The sequence below is a fragment of the Bombina bombina genome, chromosome 2 (assembly GCF_027579735.1).
Source record: "Bombina bombina isolate aBomBom1 chromosome 2, aBomBom1.pri, whole genome shotgun sequence".
NCBI classification, from domain to species: Eukaryota; Metazoa; Chordata; class Amphibia; order Anura; family Bombinatoridae; genus Bombina; species Bombina bombina.
The window spans coordinates 262433322-262448372 of NC_069500.1; the positions used below are offsets into that span (position 1 = coordinate 262433322).

General features: G+C 41.3%; 1 protein-coding gene across 2 annotated transcripts in view; it reads left to right on the top strand.

Annotated features, from left to right (window-relative positions):
* The window catches only part of FER (FER tyrosine kinase), a 728481-nt gene that overhangs the window by 402473 nt on the left and 310957 nt on the right, over nt 1-15051 (top strand). For both annotated transcript variants that reach the window (XM_053701530.1, XM_053701531.1), the window contains exon 13: nt 10457-10579. In XM_053701530.1, the coding sequence (XP_053557505.1) occupies nt 10457-10579 (123 nt within the window). The remainder of the gene's footprint in view (nt 1-10456; nt 10580-15051) is intronic.

The following is a 15051-nucleotide window of genomic DNA, read 5'->3' on the forward strand; positions in this document are numbered from 1 at the left end:
TTGTTTCAACCGGCGGCTGCAGTTGCCGGAGTGGCTACCTACTGGTGCGGCTCTTTGTCGGAACTCATTGAGGTGGAGTCTCCCCTGGGGGAAATTCAAAACAGAATTAAAGCTCTGATAATTGCTAATTATTTTATCTGTGATGCGAACATGCAAATTATTTGCCTACTTGCAAAGGCCTCTGGCTTTGCGGTCCTAGCCTGCGGGGCACTCTGGTTGAAGTCTTGGTCTTCGTATATGACTTCTAAGTCCAGACTCCTTTCTCTTCCCTTCAAGGGAAAGATTTTATTTGGTCCAGGCCTGGACTCCATTATTTCTACGGTTACCGGAGGCAATGGTGCCTTCCTACCGCAAGATAAGAAGAACAAGTCTAAGGGACGACAATCTTCTAATTTTCGTTCCTTTTCGTTCTGACAAATCCCAAAGACAACAATCCTCCTCAAAGCCCGAGCAACCCAAGAGTACTTGGAATCCGGCTCAGTCCTTGAATAAAAGCAGAATAAGAAGCCCGCTGAAAACCATCATGAATGGGCGGCCCCTGATCCGGGATCGCTTTTTGTAGGGGGCAGACTGTCTCTTTTTTCAGACGCCCGGTTCAAGGACGTACAGGATCGTGTGTCCTGGAGGTGGTATCTCAGATACAAGATAGGCTTCAAATCGTATCCACCAAGGGGCAGATTCCTCGAACCTGTCTACCATTCCAGAAAAGAGGGATGCCTTTCTAGGTTGAGTACGGGATCTATCCGCCTTATCCCTAACATTTCTCAGTGTCCCTTCCTTCAAGATGGAGACTATAAGGTCCATCCTTCTTTTAATTTAGGAAGGCCAGTTTATGACCACTATAGATCTGAAGGACGCTAACATTCATGTTCCAATCCACAAGGAACACTTTCAGTTCCTGAGATTTGCATTCCTGGCCCAGCACTTCCAGTTCATTGTCCTTCCATTTGGCCTTGCTACTGCTCCAAGAATCTTTATGAAGGTTCTGGGGGCTCTTCTAGCCATTGTCAGAACTCAGGGTATTGCAGTAGCCCCATACTTGGACTGTATTCTGGTGCAAGCACCATCCTTTCATCTTGCGAAAGAATTCTCAGAGTCCCTTTTCAGTCTTCTTCGATCACATGGATGGATGGATGGTAAACTTGGAAAAGAGTTCTCTTATCCCAAGTACCAGGGTGGAATTCATGGGTGCTATAATAGACTCCATATCCATGAGGATATTTCTAACAGACCAGAGACGTTGCAAGCTAACTTAGGCATGTCTTGCCCTCCAGACCTCCTTGAGTCCCTCTGTGGCTCAGTGTATGGAGGTGATTGGTCTCATGGTGTCCTGCAGGGACATCATTCCTTTTGCCAGGTTTCGTCTCAGACCTTTAAAATTGTGCATGCTGAGGCAGTGGGACAGCAATTATTCAGATCTGTCTCAACAGATCCCATTTTTGGTTGAGAACCTGGGTTATGCTTGCTTATTGGTGGATAAATGTCAGCCTCCAATAAGCAAGCTATATCCATGGTGCTGAACCTAAAATGGTCTGGCTGCTAAAATTTACATTCCTGCTTTTTTTGATAATAGGAGTAAATTAAAATTGATAATAGGAGTAAATTAGAACGTTGATTAAAATGTAATGCTCTATCTGAATCATGAAAGACAAAAATTGGGTACAGTGTCCCTTTAAGATCATACTGGGAGATTGTGACTACGGACGCAAGCCTATCTGGATGGGGAGCTGTTTGGGGTGTCAGGAAGGCACAGGGGTTGTTGACTCAGGAGGAGTCCTCCCTTCCGATCAATATTTTGGAACTACGGGCAATCTTCAAGGCCTTGAAGGCTTGGCCACTTCTGGGTTCGTCCCAGTTTATCAGATTCCAATCAGACAATATAACCTTGTGGCTTACATCAACCATCAGGGGGGGGAACGAGAAGTTCCTTGGTGATGAAGAAAGTATCTCAGATTCTGGTGTGGGCTGAGGCTAACAGCTGTTCACTGTCAGCGATCCACATTCCGGGTGTGGACAACTGGGAGGCGGATTTTCTCAGCAGACAATCCTTACATCCAGGGGAATGGTCTCTCCATCCCGAGGTGTTTGCAGAGATATGCAGCAAGTGGGGGACGCCGGAGATAGATCTCATGGCGTCATGTCTCAATACCAAGCTACCTAGGTTACGGGTTGAGGTCAAGGGATCCCCAAGCGATCTAATAGATGCACTAGCAGTGCCCTGGAGGTTCAAACTCATATATCTTTTTCCTCCATTAGCTGGAGCGGGTATCCGTAATCCTGATTGCTCCATCATGGCCGCGAACGACGTGGTTGGCGGATCTAGTGGGGATGTCCTCATCTCCTCCGTGAAAGTTACCTTGTCGCAGAGACCTGCTAATCAAGGTCCATTTTTTCATCAAAATCTAGATTCTCTGAGGCTGACTGCGTGGAGATTGAACGGTTAGTCTTAGCCAAGAGAGGTTTCTCTGAGAGTGTCATTGATACTCTTATTCAAGATTGTAAACCAGTTACTTGGCGTATCTACCACAAGGGGTGGAGGACCTACTTATTCTTGTGTGAAGAGCGTGGTTTTTCCTGGCAAAGAGTTAAGGTTGCCAGGATCTTATCTTTTCTCCAGGATGGGCTGGAGAAGGGCGTTTCTGCTAGTTCCCTGATTAGACAGATTTCGGCCCTGTCGGTTTTGTTGCACAAGAGACTGGCTGAGCTTCCAGACGTGCAGTCCTTTGTTAAGGCTCTGATTAGGACCAGACCTGTGTTTAGATCTGGGACTCCTCCTTGGAGCCTAAATCTTGTTCTTCGGGTTTTGCAACAGGTTCCATTTGAGCCTCTGCATTCCGTTGACATAAAATTTTCTTGGAAGGTTCTCTTTTTATTGGCTATTGCCTCTGCGCGCAGAGTTTCTGAGACCTCTGCTTTGCAATGTGAGCCCCCTTATCTGATTTTTCATGCTAATAAGGCAGTTTTACATACTAAATTAGGTTTTCTTCCTACGGTTGTGTCAGATCGCAACATCAATCAGGAGATTGTAGTTCCTTCCTTGTGTCCTAATCCTTCTTCATCGAAGGAACGCTTACATTACAATTTGGATGTGGTTCGCGCCTTAAAGGTCTATCTTCAGGCTACTAAGGATTTTAGACAATCTTTCTCTTTGGTTTTTATCTATTCGGGGAAGCGTAAGGGGCAGAAGGCTACTTCGACTTCCCTATCTTTTTGGTTAAGGAGTTTACATAACAGCGGAACATGGTCCTACTGAGAGTATAACGGCTCATTACACTAGAGCAGTGGCTTCTTCTTGGGCCTTTAAGAACGAGACCTCTATGGATCATATTTGTAAGGCAGCTGTCCTCCTTACATACTTTCTCTTGTAAGGTGTATCCAGTCCACGGATCATCCATTACTTGTGGGATATTCTCATTCCCAACAGGAAGTTGCAAGAGGACACCCACAGCAGAGCTGTAATATAGCTCCTCCCCTAACTGTCATACCCAGTCATTCTCTTGCAACTCTCAACAAGCTAGGACGTTGTAGGAGAGAGTGGTTAAATATAGCTAGTTTATTTTCTTCAATCAAAAGTTTGTTATTTTTAAATAGTACCGGAGTTGTGCTATTTTATCTCAGGCAGTAAATAGAAGAAGAATCTGCCTGAGGTTTCTATGATCTTAGCAGGTTGTAACTAAGATCCATTGCTGTTCTCATATGTCTGAGGGGATTACACAGATGAGGTAAAACTTCAGCAAGAGAATGGCGTGCAGTTTATTCTGCTATCAGGTATGTGCAGTTATAATTTTTTCTAGAGATGGAAAACACTAGAAAATGCTGCTGATACCGGATTAATGTAAGTTAAGCCTGAATACAGTGATTTAATAACGACTGGTATCATGCTTACTCCCAGGGGTAATACCCTTATGATATTGCAATATAAAACGTTTGCTGGCATGTTTAATCGTTTGTATATATGCTTTGGTGATAAAACTTTATTGGGGCCTAGTTTTTTCCACATGGCTGGCTTAAATTTAAACTAGAAACAGTTTCCTGAGGCTTTCCACTGTTGTAGTATAAAAGTTACAGTTGGTGCAGTTAAAATTACAAACTGTGACATCCAGCTTCCCTCAAGGCCCTCTGAATGCTATAGGACATCTCTAAAGGGCCCAAAGGCTTTCCAAAGTCGTTTATTGGGGAAGGTAGGGCCACAGCTTGCTGTGGCAGTTGGTTGTGACTGTTAAAAAACGTCTATTTCGTTTTTTTGATCCGTTTTTTGAACTAAGGGGTTAATCATCCATTTGCAAGTGGGTGCAATGCTCTGTTAGCCTATTATACACACTGTAAAAATTTCGTTTGATTTACTGCATTTTTTCACTGTTTTTCAAATTCTGACAAAATTTGTTTCTCTTAAAGGCACAGTACCGTTTTTTATATTTGCTTGTTAACTTGATTTAAAGTGTTTTCCAAGCTTGCTAGTCTCATTGCTAGTCTGTATAAACATGTCTGACATAGAAGAAACTCCTTGTTTATTATGTTTAAAAGCCATGGTGGAACCCCCTCTTAGAATGTGTACCAAATGTACTGATTTCATTTTATGCAATAAAGATAATTTTTTGTCTTTAAAAAATGTTATCACCAGAGGAATCTGACGAGGGGAAAGTTATGCCGACTAACTTTCCCCACGTGTCAGACCCTTTGACTCCCGCTTAAGGGACTCACGCTCAAATGGCGCCAAGTACATCTAGGGCGCCCATAGCGTTTACTTTACAAGACATGGCGGCAGTCATGGATAATACACTGTCAGCGGTATTAGCCAGACTACCTGAACTTAAAGGTAAGCGAGATAGCTCTGGGGTGAGACAAAATGCAGAGCATACTGACGCTTTAAGAACCATGTCTGATACTGCCTCACAATATGCAGAAGCTGAGGAAAGAGAGCTTCAGTCAGTGGGTGATGTTAATGACTCAGGAAAGATACCTGATTCTAATATTTCTACATTTAAATTTAAGCTTGAACACCTCCGCGTGTTGCTTAGGGAGGTTTTAGCTGCTCTGAATGACTGTGATACCATTGCAGTGCCAGAGAAATTGTGTAGACTGGATAAATACTTTGCAGTGCCGGTGTGTACTGATGTTTTTCCAAATACCTAAAAGGTTTACAGAAATTATTAATAAGGAATGGGATAGACCAGGTGTGCCGTTCTCTTCCCCTCCTATTTTTAGAAAAATGTTTCCAATAGATGCCACCACACGGGACTTATGGCAGACAGTCCCTAAGGTGGAGGGAGCAGTTTCTACTCTAGTAAAGCGTACTACTATCCCTGTCGAGGACAGTTGTGCTTTTTTTTTTTTTTTTTTAGATCCAATGGATAAAAAATTAGAGGTTACCTTAAGAAAATATTTATTCAACAAGGTTTTATCCTACAGCCCCTTGCATGCATTGCCCCTGTCACTGCTGCTGCGGCGTACTGGTTTGAGTCTCTGGAAGAGGCTTTACAGGTAGCGACTCCATTGGATGACATACTTGGCAAACTTAGAGCACTTAAGCTAGCCAATTCTTTTATTCTGATGCCATTGTTCATTTGACTAAACTAACGGCTAAGAATTCTGGTTTTGCTATACAGGCGCGCAGAGCGCTATGGCTTAGATCATGGTCAGCTGACGTGACTTCAAAATCTAAGCTACTTAACATTCCCTTCAAGGGGCAGACCCTATTCGGGCCTGGTTTGAAGGAGATTATTGCTGATATCACTGGAGGAAAAGGTCATGCCCTTCCTCAGGACAGGTCCAAATCTAGGGCCAAACAGTCTAATTTTCGTGCCTTTCGAAACTTCAAGGCAGGTGCGGCATCAACTTCCTCTAATGCTAAACAAGAGGGAACTTTTGCTCAATCCAAGACGATCTGGAGACCAATCCAGACCTGGAAAAAAAGTAAGCAGGCCAAAAAGCCTGTTGCTGCCTCTAAGACAGCATGAAGGAACGGCCCCCTATCCGGTAACGGATCTAGTAGGGGGCAGACTTTCACTCTTCGCCCAGGCGTGGGCAAGAGATGTTCAGGATCCCTGGGCGTTGGAAATTATATCCCAGGGATATGTCCTGGACTTCAAAGCTTCCCCCCCCCCCCAAAAGGGAGATTTCACCTTTCACAATTATCTGCAAACCAGATAAAGAGAGAGGCATTCATACACTGTGTACGAGACCTCCTAGTTATGGGAGTGATCCATCCAGTTCCAAAGGAGGAACAGGGACAGGGTTTTTACTCAAATCTGTCTGTGATTCCCAAAAAAGAGGGAACCTTCAGACCAATTTTGGATCTAAAGATCTTAAACAAATTCCTCAAAGTTCCATCATTCAAGATGGAAACTATTCGTACCATCCTACCAATGATCCAGGAGGGTCAATATATGACTACAGTGGATCTAAAGGATGCTTATCTTCACATTCCATACACAAAGATCATCATCGGTTTCTCAGGTTTGCCTTTCTAGACAGGCATTACCAGTTTGTAGCTCTTCCCTTTGGATTAGCTACAGCCCCAAGAATCTTTACAAAGGTTCTAGGGTCGCTTCTGGCGGTCCTAAGGCCGCGGGGCATAGCAGTAGCCCCTTATTTAGACGACATCCTGATACAGGCGTCAAACTTCCAAATTGCCAAGTCTCATATGGACGTAGTACTGGCTTTTCTGAGGTTGCATGGGTGGAAAGTGAACGAGGAAAAGAGTTCTCTATCCCCACTCACAAGAGTTTCCTTTCTAGGGACTCTGATAGATTCTGTAGAAATGAAAATTTACCTGACGGAGTCCAGGTTATCAAAGCTTTTAAATTCCTGCCGGGTTCTTCATTCTTCGGTGGCTCAGTGTATGGAAGTAATCGGCTTAATGGTAGCGGCAATGGACATAGTGCCGTTTGCACGCTTACATCTCAGACCGCTGCAACTATGCATGCTCAGTCAGTGGAACGGGGATTACACAGATTTGTCCCCTCAACTGAATCTGGACCAAGAGACCAGGGATTCTCTTCTCTGGTAGCTATCTCGGGTCCATCTGTCCAAAGGTATGACCTTTCGCAGGCCAGATTGGACAATTGTAACAACAGATGCCAGCCTTCTAGGTTGGGGTGCAGTCTGGAATTCCCTGAAGGCTCAGGGATCGTGGACTCAGGAGGAGTCTCTCCTTCCAATAAATATTCTGGAACTAAGAGCGATATTCAATGCTCTTCAGGCTTGGCCTCAGTTAGCAACTCTGAGGTACATCAGATTTCAGTCGGACAACATCACGACTGTAGCTTACATCAACCATCAAGGGGGAACAAGAAGTTCCCTAGCGATGTTAGAAGTTTCAAAAATAATTTGCTGGGCAGAGATTCACTCTTGCCATCTTTCAGCTATCCATATCCCAGGTGTAGAGAACTGGGAGGCGGATTTTCTAAGTCGTCAGACTTTTCATCCGGGAGAGTGGGAACTCCATCCGGAGATTTTTGCACAACTGATTCATTGTTGGGACAAACCAGAACTGGATCTCATGGCATCTCGCCAGAACGCCAAGCTTCCGTGTTACGGATCCAGGTCCAGGGATCCCAAGGCGACACTGATAGATGCTCTAGCAGCGCCCTGGTCTTTCAACCTGGCTTATGTGTTTCCACCGTTTCCTCTGCTCCCTCGACTGATTGCCAAGATCAAGCAGGAGAGAGCATCGGTGATTCTGATAGCACCTGCGTGGCCACGCAGGACCTGGTATGCAGATCTAGTGGACATGTCATCCTTTCCACCATGGTCTCTGCCTCTGAGACAGGACCTTCTACTTCAGGGTCCTTTCAACCATCCAAATCTAATTTCTCTGAGGCTGACTGCATGGAGATTGAACGCTTGATTTTATCAAAGCGTGGCTTCTCCGAGTCAGTTATTGATACCTTAATACAGGCACGAAAGCCTGTCACCAGGAAAATTTAACATAGGATATGGCGTAAATATCTTTATTGGTGTGAATCCAAGGGTTACTCATGGAGTAAGGTCAGGATTCCCAGGATATTATCTTTTCTCCAAGAAGGTTTGGAAAAAGGATTGTCAGCTAGTTCCTTAAAGGGACAGATTTCTGCTCTGTCTATTCTTTTGCACAAGCGTCTGGCAGATGTTCCAGACGTTCAGGCATTTTGTCAGGCTTTAGTTAGAATCAAGCCTGTGTTTAAACCTGTTGCTCCACCATGGAGCTTAAATTTGGTTCTTAAGGTTCTTCAAGGAGTTACGTTTGAACCTCTTCATTCCATAGATATCAAACTTTTATCTTGGAAAGTTCTGTTTTTGGTAGCTATTTCCTCGGCTCGTAGAGTCTCTGAGCTATCTGCCTTATAATGTGATTCTCCTTATCTGATTTTTCATACGGATAAGGTAGTCCTGCGTACCAAACCTGGGTTCTTACCTAAGGTGGTATCTAACAAGAATATCAATCAAGAGATTGTTGTTCCATCCTTGTGTCCTAATCTTTCTTCGAAGAAGGAACGTCTATTACACAATCTGGACGTGGTCCGTGCTTTAAAGTTTTACTTACAAGCTACTAAAGATTTTCGTCAAACATCTGCTTTGTTTGTTGTCTACTCTGGACAGAGGAGAGGTCAAAAGGCTTCGGCAACCTCTCTTTCTTTTTGGCTAAGAAGCATAATCCGCTTAGCCTATGAGACTGCTGGACAGCAGCCTCCTGAAAGGATTACAGCTCATTCCACTAGAGCTGTGGCTTTCCACTTGGGCCTTTAAAAATGAGGCTTCTGTTGAACAGATTTGCAAGGCGGCGACTTGGTCTTCGCTTCATACTTTTTCAAAATTTTACAAATTTGATACTTTTGCTTCTTCGGAGGCTATATTTGGGAGGAAGGTTTTACAGGCAGTGGTCCCTTCCATTTAAGTACCTGCCTTGTCCCTCCCTTCATCCGTGTACTTTAGCTTTGGTATTGGTATCCCACAAGTAATGGATGATCCGTGGACTGGATACACCTTACAAGAGAAAACACAATTTATGCTTACCTGATAAATTTATTTCTCTTGTGGTGTATCCAGTCCATGGCCCGCCCTGTCATTTTAAGGCAGGTAATTTTTAAATTTAAACTACAGTAACCACTGCACCCTATGGTTCCTCCTTTCTCGGCTTGTTTCCGGTCGAATGACTGGCTATGACAGTTAGGGGAGGAGCTATATTACAGCTCTGCTGTGGGTGTCCTCTTGCAACTTCCTGTTGGGAATGAGAATATCCCACAAGTAATGGATGATCCGTGGACTGGATACACCACAAGAGAAATAAATTTATCAGGTAAGCATAAATTGTGTTTTTTCAAAATTTTACAAGTTTAATGTTTTTGCTTCGGCTGAAGCAGCTTTTGGGAGAAAAGTTTTGCAGGCTGTGGTGCCCCAGAATTTATCTGGTAAGCATAAATTATTTTTTTACGTATGATACTGTGAAAATCTGCAGTTGAAAAAGTGGGCAAGTTGGAATTTTCTTGGGACCACTAGCTCTTGGGCATATTTTTCAACCCCTGTGTATACATATACATATTTAGACATGTATCTGTATGTATCTCTATGTTAAAGCCCTTTGCAGTCCCTCTTTTTTTTTTTTTTTTTTTACACCAGAGACCTTATATTTTTGAGCCATTATAACTTTTTTTTTATGCAATTTTTTAAAATATTTTTAATTAGTGTTATGAGTGTAACTACTTTTAAATATACTTTTAATGTTTTTTGTGCAACTTTTTAGTTGAGCGTAACAGTTAACTAGAGCTCTGAAGTCTTGCTATCCTGATGCGCGTTTAATTCAAGAACGTTTTTACCTACAACTTGTAATATGCTTCCGATGCGCATAAACAGCCTCGAAAAAACCTTTTCGCTTTCATGCAACTGTTAGCGCCACTCATAATCTAGCCCTATTTCAGAATGGTGTTAAATAACTTTCCAAATGACTTTTATGAGATTTGCTTTATTCTCTTTGGTATCCTTTGTTGATGGAGCAACAATAAACTACTGGGAGCTAGCTGAGAACATTTGTTGATCCAATGACAATATGCATATATGTGCACCCATAAATTATCATTTATTTTTTTGTGAAAAATGCTGCTCCTGTGCCCACGTAGGTATGTTTTTCAACAAATAATGACTTTACTGTCCCTTTAATTTTATCCCCATTTCAACATATTTTTGTTTGTTTTTCTTAATTAATTTTGTAAAAGTCTGTCTGAAATGTCCCTTAAACTAAAAAATAACTTATTGAAAGCAAAATGTATAAAATGTATAAATTACAATTGCTGGTATGTGGGATGCAAAGCATTTATTTCTCTTTGATACTACTTTTGTAAAAATGAATTGGTTAAATATAAATTCAGATATTTTCCTGTATGCAATTTCTTTTTTTATTTCGTAAAAGTTTTGAATTGCTTTAGACTATAGTCTACATAATATAATTATAAATGTATATATTTTTTTTTTTCTTCAACAGAATCAGTACAGATTTGAAGGAACTGGTTTTCCCACTATCCCTCAACTAATAGAACATCACTATACAACCAAACAAGTGATAACTAAGAAATCCGGTGTTGTCCTGCTGAATCCTGTTGTTAAGGTTTGTCTTTTTTTTATTTTTAAAATAGTATTTCATATTTCCGTATTTTCTTGATGTTGTCTTATGGTTTACAGCTTTTTTTAACTACTGTATTCATCTCTAACATACTTGAAATCACACACAAACACACACACTTGTGTGAGTATAAAATGTTTGTTTAAAAATGTGTACAATAGGCGGAGCTTGGCCGTGAACAAAGATGGCCGCTGTGTGAGAGAGCTCCGTGCAAATGCGGTCGATCTTCATCTCCCTTTCCTACCTACACTGCGGGGAAGCTTACCAATCTACCCTCATTTGGCAGCGGAAAATGTCCTGAGCTGCAGGAGCTCTTTTCAAACTTGTCACTACACGCTCTGAAGTGCGCTCTGCAAGGCCGGCCTGTCTCTGCTCTGGTAACCAAGCCACAAGCGGCATACCGTTCCTTGGCCTCGGATGGATAGGCATACCAACCGAGCTGGAAATTGTCACAATTAGGGGTAACACTCACCCAGAAACCGTGCAAATGAGCACTGCTACTCAGAAACCGCTTTGAATCCTGCACGCTATTTTTTTATGCTACGCAGCAGGGCCTAAATGCTCAATAGGCGTTGTCATCCAATGAGCTGTGCACATGGAAACGATCACACAAGGTAAGGACATTTGCTATCAGATAATATGATCCAAAATGCAAGTTAAAGTCATTACGTGATATAGGGGCAAGCTGTAAACACGAGATATCTATAATTAGACCACATGTGGGAACCCATACAATATTTTAATGGCTTTCAAAACTGGAGACAGTTAACATATGTGGGAGACATAAATCCTACTCTATATCACAGCTCACTGTCACATTAACTGGGCCTAGTGCTCTGCTTCTAAAGGGCACTGGCAGCCTTCTCAAGACACCCCATATTTTCTAAGAGTGGCATGGCAATCTTTTTATGTTATACTCAAGACTTTTTGCTGCAAGTCAGCTGTTCCTGAGACGATTGGGGAAGCACAAAATCTTTAAAACCCCCTCCTCTACAACTGCAGTTTGGCATACTTTATACCAGACCAAATTTTATGGCGGCAAGGAAATCTGTCCGCGCAGACAAAGGCCTAAAATCTCAAACTAACACGCCAATCTCTGTCAGTATTTTTTTCCACTCCCAAGAACCATCTCGTGAAAACGTGATGGACTCACCAGTGTCGATGGACAATGCCCTAAATACCAATACTTCCTCTACAGCCATAACTGTAAACTACGCTGAAGAACTGACAGCAGTCATTGCAAATCTTCCAAGTAAATCATTTAGGACTTATTATGAATCCCTATATAACTCATTATCTTAAAAGAACCTATTCCCTTCCCAAGCTCTTGAAGCCCATATCTCTGTTATACCCAAACCAGGGAAAAGCCCAGATAAAGTTGAACATTACAGGCCTATTTCCCTACTAAATTCGGACATAAACATTTATGCCAAACTCATAGCAAAAAGACTTAACCTAATCTTTCCCTTCCTTATCGAAAAAGATCAAGTGGGTTTTATACCCTCCAGAGAGGCAAGGGATAACACCACTAGAGCCCTTCTCTTCATAGATTACGCTTCCACAAAGATTGTCCCTTTAGTCATAGTGTCAACGGACGCAGAGAAAGCTTTTGACCGCATCTGTTGGCACTTTCTTGAAGCTGTACTCCTAAGATTTGGCATGGACACTAACTTTGTCTCAAAAAATGTTGCCCTCTATTAATCCTTTCGCTAAAGTACGAATCAATGGCACCCTTTCCCAACCATTCGCCATATCTAATGGCACTCGACAGGGTTGCCCACTTTCCGCACTACTCTTCGCATGCCTAGTTGAAGCCCTAGTCATACAAATTCGATCCCTCCAATCTATTGAGGGAATAAATATTGACAATACCGTGCATAAAATGTTATATGCGGATGACATCCTTTTCTTTCTAACTAACCCAGCTGAATCTATCCCATTACTTCTATGCGCATTTGAGGAATTTCACAACGTATCTAAATTTCCTAATACATGATACCAAATCAAAAATATTAAATCCCTCCACCCGAAATACAAATAATAAAACGTGTATGCCCATTCAAATGGCAATCTAATAAAATGAAATACTTAGGAATATGCTTGACTCCAGCCTTAAAATATTTTTTTTAAACTAACTTTAAAAACCTACAAAAAACATTAATTATGGAAATGCTATCCTGGCGTTCACGCAACATTTCATGGTTAGGCAGAATCAATGCCTTTAAGATGAACATACTCCCAAAAACTCTATACGTATTACAAACACTGCCAATCCCACTTCCACCCACATTCCTTAAAACCTTGCAGAACCAAATTTTTGAATATATATGGAATAAAAAACCTGCTAGGATTAACGAACATATAATGTGCTTACCAAGTTCTCAAGGGAGTATTCGGGTACCAAATCTGATTAAATACAGACAAGCGACCTTCCTCCAAAGAATATTAGACTGGTTCTCCAACTATTACCATAAGGCATGGGTTAAGCTAGAACACGACATGGCTTGCACGTCTCTGCTGGGGACCTAAACCCACTAAACAGAGGCTTTCTGATTTCCCTTGGCTAACTCAGGAAACATACCTAAACTGGAGTAAACCTTTAACAACCTACACCTCCCTTTCCAGTAGACCCTCTCCTCTCACCCCTTTAACAGATAACCCAGAATTTTTACCAGGTATGGGCAATATAGGACATGTAGTCAAAAAATCACATAATCGCTTATGACACTGCAACTGGGTAATGAACATCACTGGTACACAATGGATAAATTGCTTGAGAGGGTTTTTTTCATGTTTACAAGACTAGTTTAAGCTGCGCCAATGCCACTCTTTCATAACTAATCATCCTGATAGGAGAAATATGATGAGACCTCTTACCCTGTTCGAATCTTATTGCAGTAAGCATACCCCAATAAAACATTCCCTATCTCTCTTATATAATATATTACAATTGCAAACACAAGGATTGACTCCCTATTATATCGAGAGATGGGAACATGATCTAGGCATTTCCTCCCCCGCAGATTTAAAAAAGATATTCAACAATATTACTAAAACTTCCATCTCTAGCAGCCTATTAGAGATTAATTATAAGATACTGCACAGGTGGTATCTCACCCCAGTAAGATGTCACAAATTGTTAAAAAAATAAATAAATAATAGTGATAAGTGCTGGCGCTGTCTCTCCCATACAGGGACAGTGGCACATATTTGGTGGCAATGCCAGAAGATTCTGCCTTTTTGGCTACTAATTCTAGAAGAATCCTCCACAATCTTCGGCCCCTTAGTAGGGGACAACCCGCTTACTTGGCTATTTAACCTAACTCCCAAGAAATTAGATTCCACTCAAACTAAACTACTACACATTCTAATCAATAGCGCAAAAGCATTGATAGTAAAAAACTGGAAGACACCCTCATTCCCCACCTTTGCGCAATGGATAGAGCAATGCAATATGGTTTTAAACTTAGAAGAGTATGCTTATATTAAAAATAAACATAGAGATCTATACATAGAAATCAAATCTTATGGGATTCCTATCTCTCTAAAAAAATTCCAAGACCCCCCCCCCCCCGCCTGATATATTTAAGGCAGCTCCTTTAGAGCAGAAAATTCCAGTCATGACACAGAAATATCCAACCTAGATGGGTTTATCTGAGAGAAAGAGAGAGAAGAAAAAAAAATTCTTGTTGACCACTTCCTTGTTTCATTTATTTGTTAAAGACTTATTTACGATTGAAATGTACTTCAGATTGTTTATGTACTGAAACTGTCAACTATATAAAGTCTGTACATTCCTTAATAAAAAGATTTTTTTTTAAAATGTGTACAATAAAATAATTGTTAACCACAAACATTGCTCAAATATGCAGATTGTAATCCTATGTCAAAAAGATATCCAGGTTTTTCTTTTTCTTTTTTCAAATAGCTTTATTGTCGAGAAAAATTCAATTGTACATAAAGAAGAAATAATAAACATTCAATGTCATAAAATACATTGGCAACAATTAGTTATGTTATACAATACTATTTTGATCTCAGATAAGTGCAGTGAATTCTTTCTATTGTAAAGAGATGTAGCAAAACAGTCCCGAGTCCGCTATAATATTATAGTCCAATGTACTTTGGTTCAACTATGTTTTTACCAAACTTATTTTTTAACAATTTCAAATCATACAATACAAATAAAGTATCGAAACATAGCTGTGTTCTGAGCTAGATCAGAACTATCTAGTAGGAGTACAGTATTTAAAGAGAGTTCAAAGAGAGAGAAATAAGAAAAGTGGGAGAAAAAAAAGGGGGGGATTTTCTTATCAGGACGAGGACCCGGCACAATACAGTGCTTGAGTTCAGGGGAGCGACGGAGTCAGTTACAGAGGAGTGCCCCTCCACTGGGCCAACATCATCTCATGAATGATTATTTGGTTAATCTTATAATAGTGTAGTCTTTCTAGTGT